The sequence below is a fragment of the Delphinapterus leucas genome, chromosome 5 (assembly GCF_059928025.1).
Source record: "Delphinapterus leucas isolate spDelLeu-1000000601 "Yukka" chromosome 5, BTC_Dleu_Yukka2, whole genome shotgun sequence".
NCBI lineage: Eukaryota > Metazoa > Chordata > Mammalia > Artiodactyla > Monodontidae > Delphinapterus > Delphinapterus leucas.
This window is the reverse complement of record NC_143133.1, coordinates 4,705,500-4,711,843: the sequence shown is the minus strand read 5'-3', so window position 1 is coordinate 4,711,843 and position 6,344 is coordinate 4,705,500. Positions and strand designations below refer to the sequence as shown.

Here is a 6,344-nt window from a genome sequence, read left to right as displayed (position 1 = left end):
ACTGTTGTGGCCTCTCCCGTTGCGGAGCACAGGCTCTGGACGCGCAGGCTCAGCGGCCATGGCTCACGGGCCCAGCCGCTCCGCGGCATGTGGGATCTTCCACAGACCGGAGCACGAACCCGTGTCCCCTGCATTGGCAGGCGGACTCTCAACCACTGCACCACCAGGGAAGCCCTTTACAAAGCATTTTCATGATTATTGTATCTCTTCATTCTTAACTCTGCTATATTCAAAACTGGGAGTTGTGTCCATTTTGACTGGAAAACAGAAGCCAAACCAATGCACCTGTGCAAGCTCTCCTGACATTTTTATTGCTCTTTTGTGATTGGGTCAGTAGGCTATGAAATTAACTTATCTCTCCTTAAAATTTTGTGTTAAGTGAAGGGTAAAGCAAATTTACTAACATATGCCAAGTTCTGCTCCAGGCTTCAGAGACATAGAGCTGAATACGTCCCTCAAGGAGCGTTCGACCCGACAAAAAGGCGTAAAGACTAGGCCAGTGGAACCTCAGGATAAAACAGACCAGGCCTTTTACCCTGGGGATGGGGGGGCGGGGGCTTGGTCTGGTGAAAAGACACCCAGACACGTCTGACCGTTATCCGAAAAGGAACAAAAATAAGCCTGTAAGGGGCTTCCCTGCTGGCTCAGTGGTTAAGAATCCGCCTGCCAGTGCAGAGGACACGTGTTCGAGCCCCGGTCCGGGAAGGATCCCACACGCCGCGGAGCAACTAAGCCCATGTGCCACAACTACTGGCCTGTGCTCTAGAGCCCGCCAGCCACAACTACTGAGCCCGCGTGCCACAACTAATGAAGCCCGTGTGCCTAGAGCCCGTTCTCCGCAACAAGAGAAGCCACCGCAATGAGAAGCCCGCGCAACCGCAACAAAGAATAGCCCCCGCTCGCCTCAACTAGAGAAAGACCTGCACGCAGCAATGGAAACCCAACGCAGCCTAAAATGAAATTAAAATATATTTTTTTAAAAAGAAGAGAAAAGAAAATAAGCCAGTAAGACATTAGGGAGGGGTCCAGTCGTGGTAGTAAACTGGATGGGGCTATCAGCGATGGACCAGGAATGTCACATACTTTTGAGTACATTATTACGTAGGGCTGTCCCCGTTTACTGTAGGAAGACAGCGCTGACATCTTCAAAAGATGGAAACCCCTTAAGAGAAGCCCTTTAGGAGGAGGGAGCACCAGAAGGGATCACCTCCAAAGCCAGGGTAGCGGACAGGCTCAGCACGAGGGTGAAGCGGGAGAGGCAATATAAGAGTACGCGCGTACGCACGTGGGGTAGCCGTTAGGCGCACCACAAGGGTGAAAGGGGAGGGGGATAAGGGAGTTCGTGCGGGCGCGTCCGCGCGTGCGTGGGTAGCGGAGGCGAGCAGCACGGGGTGAAGGGGGAGGGGGATAAGGGAGCTCGTGCATTCACGTCCGCGCGCGCGTGGGTAGCGGAGGGGCGGGGCGCGGAAGAGTAGGAGGAGGGGAGGAAAAGGGAGAGCGTGCGCGCGCGCGTGGGTGTGAGTGTGTGTGCGCGCGGCCGTGGTAGAGCGAAGTGCGTCGCCCTCTATTGACGTGCGCGCGCCCGCGCCTAGTTCTACCAGCGGCGTGACCGTAAAGAGGCACGGCCGTGTCGTGAAAGGGGCCGCAACACGCAGGGCGCTGGTTGACGGCCGCGACTCCATTTTGTCCTCCGGTTCTTTGCTCGTAAGTCGCTTGTTTCCGTGGCTTCTGTGAGGCCAAAAGTTTAAAAGGGGTAAAAGTTTTAAAGAATATTCTGGAAGTGTGTTGGTAAGCATAGCGAGTCTCCATTTTCTCTCTGCAGCCGATTTGCGTCCTGCGGTTCCGGAATAGCGGGGGAAGATGCGGCCCTTGGACATCGTGGAGCTGGCAGAGCCGGAGGAGGTGGAGGTGCTGGAGCCCGAGGAGGACTTCGAGCAGTTCCTGCTCCCGGTCATCAACGAGATGCGCGAGGACATCGCGGCGCTGAGCCGCGAGCACGGGAGAGCCTACCTGCGGAACCGGAGCAAGCTGTGGGAGATGGATAGTATGCTCATCCAGATCAAGACGCAGGTGGAGGCCTCGGAGGAGAGCGCGCTCAACCATCTGCAGAATGCGGACGACGGAGTCGAGGGCAGAGGGACCAAACGGTGCGAGAAGGCGGAGGAGAAGGCCAAGGAGATCGCGAAGATGGCAGAGATGCTGGTGGAGCTGGTCCGGCGGATAGAGAAGAGCGAGTCGTCCTGAAGGAGGGTCGGCGGTAAGGCGGGGACCGGCGGGAGCCGCACGGAGGTCCCAGGCGTTGCCCGACGCTTGGGTCAGCTTCGGGGACATTTATTTACTAATGATCCGCGGGGGATGGGAGTTGGGAGAAGAGCATAAGGGCGTGCTCAATTTTCATTTTAGGAGGTGTTAGTAGGTACCGTTTATTTTTGTTACGTCTCTGGTAATTTGGGGGAACAGGTTGGTTGCTTGGTTGGTTTTGACTTGTACGTGTTTGGTTGAAACCAAAGGTCACGATCAATAGGATAACTGTAGGGTAATAAACAACAAAATCACAATACAGGCCATTGAGCAAAGGGGGGTAGAAATACAGAATTGTCAGAGGGAAGGCCATTATTGGACGCTTCCAGATTTTGCTGGAAGACTGGAAGGGGTCAGGTGGCATGCAGAAGAGGTGGCGTCCTGCGAGGCTCAGTTTGTGAGGGTTTTCTCACTTCCTAATGATGAGTTTCTCCCAACTGCACTTTAGGTTTACAGCCAGTGGATTCTGGTCAACTGATGGAGATTGGCTGACACCCTGGAGAAGCTGAAACCAGAGAGCCTTTTGTTTTCTCTTTTTTTCTCTGTCTACACTCTGTCCCCACACTACGTTTCTGCTATGGTCTGTGGTTAATGACCTCAGTATGAGTTTTGACTGTTAAATGTTTTTGTTTGGGGAGGTAACTTTGATTTGGAAAATGCTCTCACAAGAATTAGGGCCTAGATTGTAAGCTGTCGCAGCAGTCACATTTGTTCCTGGGCTTTCGTTATTTCTAAATTTTTGAGGTGCTTTGCTCTTTCTTGTGTGACCTGATAGCTCCCTGGAACTTTGGGTCTGTGTGTAACAGATGAGACTCAGTTGGAGTTCTCCGGCTCTGAAGGTGTTGAAGGAACTGCATTATTTCTAGAAGACGACTCCATGCAGCGATTGCCAACGAAGCTGAAGAACGGACCAGACTTCAATTGGGAATGAGGAGGGGGCTGATCTGGCTGGGACTGATGAACCAAAAGAAGGGCTGTGGGATGGTGTTGTGTTTGGGGACTTTAATTTCTATGTGAGACCAAAGGAGGAGAGATGTATTTTGTTCAAATTTTAGGTTTTATGCGGCACACTGATGTAACTTGTCTGGTCAGATTGTTTGGACAACCTAACTCAGCTTTATGTGACATGGAACCTAGACTAGGAGACGAGATAGGTCTTGGTATTCTGTGTAATCGATGTAATATCCTGATGCATTTCAGGGGATTCTGGACATAAAATGAAAGCGATATTTGCAAAGGCCCTTGAGGGTCTGGGGAAGAAAAGCAAGGGCTGTCTGTTTTGGACCCTAAACTGGACAGGGACTAGGTGTCTTCAAGATTCATAAGTTGTCTAGCTGTAAGTTCATTTCAGTAGCAGACCTGACAAGTATTTGAGGTCAAAACCCTACCGTGTGTTTAAAAAAATTTTACCATGTTAATAAAAGTATTCATTTGCTTGAAAAGACAAGGCTTAAAAGGTTATTGACTGAGAAATATTGTTTCTTTAAAAATGAAATTTTTCTCCTTGAATGTTATCTTTGCTAAATAGGGGGTGAATTTCTTATGGTTTTGGAGGCTCTCAGTAAGCCTTGATCATAGGGAAGGTTCATCTCTGCGTGCTGCTATGGCAACTGGCTGAGGAAAGAGCGTGCAGTTGTCCCTCCTATCAGCAGTGGGTTGGTTCCAGGACCTCCCCCCCGCCCCACTTCCCACAGATACCAAAATCCAGGGCTGCTCAAGTTCATTATGTCAGATGACATAGTATAGTCGGCCCTCCAGTCCTCTGTGTCTACAATTGTGCATCCCGCAGAACTTAACCTGTATGCTAATTTTCACCTTAAAGTCTGCTTCCTGGGAATCCAGCTGATAGCAAGTGTGAAACAATAGTAACCATGTGTCCCAAGCTGGATACCATGTCTTAGAGCACTGAGTGGGGGAAGGCAAGGAAAGCATTTCAGAGCAAGTAACTGGTGACCTTGGCCTTGAAGGATGGGTACAGCTTCCAAGGAGGAGGAGAGAATGGGGGACATCCCACACATAGGGAACAGTAGGAGAAAAAGCCAGTAGTGGGGAGGAGTGGATATGATGAATAAAGAACCAGGAAGAACAACCACCACAAAAGCTACATTTGCCAAAACTAGGACCTGTGCTAAGTAGACTACACTTCGTTCTTATTTCACTAGTTTTCCAGTAATTCTTTTTTTCTGTCTCAGGATACCACATTTCATTTGGTAATTTATTTTTAAAAGATGTAATACAAATGGCACAGAATTCAAAAGAAAAAAAAATGATCCCGGGCTTCCCTGGTGGCGCAGTGGTTGAGAGTCCACCTGCCAATGCAGGAGACACGGGTTCGAGCCCTGGTCTGGGAGGATCCCACATGCCGCGGAGCAACTAAGCCCGTGAGCCACAAGTACTGAGCCTGCACGTCTGGAGCCTGTGCTCCGCAACGAGAGGCCGCGACAGTGAGAGGCCCGCGCACCGCGATGAAGAGTGGCCCCCGCTCGCCGCAACTAGAGAAAGCCCTCGCACAGAAACGAAGACCCAACACAGCAAAAATAAATAAATTAATAAACTCCTACCCCCAACATCTTCTTAAAAAAAAAAAAAAAGTGATCCCCTCTTCTCCCTAGCATCCTAGGAAGACAGTCATTCACCAGTGTCTTTTATATCCTTGCAAATACTGTGTGTGTTTGCACATGTACATATATAACTCTCTCCAACCATTTTTGTACGTAAGTAGAAACACACCTGTGAATGTTCTTTTTTTTTTTCCCCACTTAAAACTGTAGTTTGCAAGTTAACCCTAGCCGAACATCCAGACCTGCATTCTTTTTTTACTGGCTGCATGTCCTTCATTGTACTGTAAGTATTCAGAGGTGATTCTTACACACCCAAAAGTTTGAGAACTATCGTCCTAGATTATTTTCACTCCTTAATTCCTCTTCCTTGTGATTTCAGTAACAATTGCAATACAGCCAACAATGCCCAATTTCCCCAGCTCCTGAAATCAGTCTCGGCTTGCTAGCAGTTGGAGGAGCGATTGAATCTTGTGTTTTCTAAGCAAAGAATGTGGTAAGGATCCATTCTGAGAGGCAGTCTTACAGGGCTGTATAATATGAAATTGAGTCAAGCTAGAGTTGCCAGAATTTTTATTACAGATCCATATGTCCCTCATGGGCCCCGGGCTCTCTCCGTGTCCTGGCTGTTCAGAGGTAGGTCATGGAAAGCTGTGCAGAAAGGCCTGTTGTGGTTCTTGGACAGGTTCCTGACACAGCAGAGGCCCCATGAAGCTGAGATCTATCTTTGCTCCGATGTGACAAGTGTCCTCTTGTATCAAAGCGCTATTACAAAAAGAAGCACGGGGGCTGTGGGAGCGTGGAGGTCTGGAGAGGCATTCAGGAAGAGAGAAACCAGGTATTATGTAACAACCTCTGAAGAGATACGGATGGAGGCAAAGTGTGCGGAATGCTCAAAATCTGCCGGTCCCCCCTTGATCAGAATCAGGCCCGGGAGATCACAAAGTAGTGCTAAAGAGGCTTCTGCGTCTGGTATCATCAGCTGAGGTGACCCCTGGGAAGAAAGCCGATTTAACTCTAGTGGACACTACAGTAGGACTGGCAACAGCCACGGACACGTTCACCTCTGGGGCCGGGGGCGTGGGGAGCATTAGTGAAAGTCTGACTCCAGGTGAAGGGAGGTGGGTCTAAAGTGTTTTTAACCTTGCCAGAGATAAAACCTCGGGAGTCCAGGGGGCTGGGAAACAGGAGACCTGGCCCCCAGGCAGCCTGCTCTCTGTGTGATCTTGGGCAGGTACTGGCTTGTCCCTGAGGTTCATTTCCAACCCTGGCATTCTGCATGACTTCTAGATAAAGTTCATCTGCGGTAAAAATGCCGTAGGTATCATGAGTGCTGTTCACCAAATAAATTCCAATTCCTCATCTTTCACACGTCTAGTCAGATTGTACTCCCTTGCCCCCCGGTGGTGGTGGTGGTGTGTGTGTGTGTGTGTGTGTGTGTGTGTGTGAGTCATTCTAGCCGTGAATTGTAAGGGAAAGTAACAT

General features: G+C 49.8%; 1 protein-coding gene across 1 annotated transcript; it reads left to right on the top strand.

Moving 5' to 3' along the window:
• Nucleotides 1–1,687: 1,687 nt before the first annotated feature.
• LOC111164896 (MORF4 family-associated protein 1) lies at nt 1,688–3,748 on the top strand. The gene is made up of 2 exons (XM_022554910.3): nt 1,688–2,257; nt 2,750–3,748. The coding sequence occupies exon 1, from the start codon at nt 1,861–1,863 to the stop codon at nt 2,242–2,244; it is 384 nt and encodes a 127-aa protein (XP_022410618.1). The 5' UTR covers nt 1,688–1,860; the 3' UTR covers nt 2,245–2,257; nt 2,750–3,748.
• Nucleotides 3,749–6,344: the final 2,596 nt, after the last annotated feature.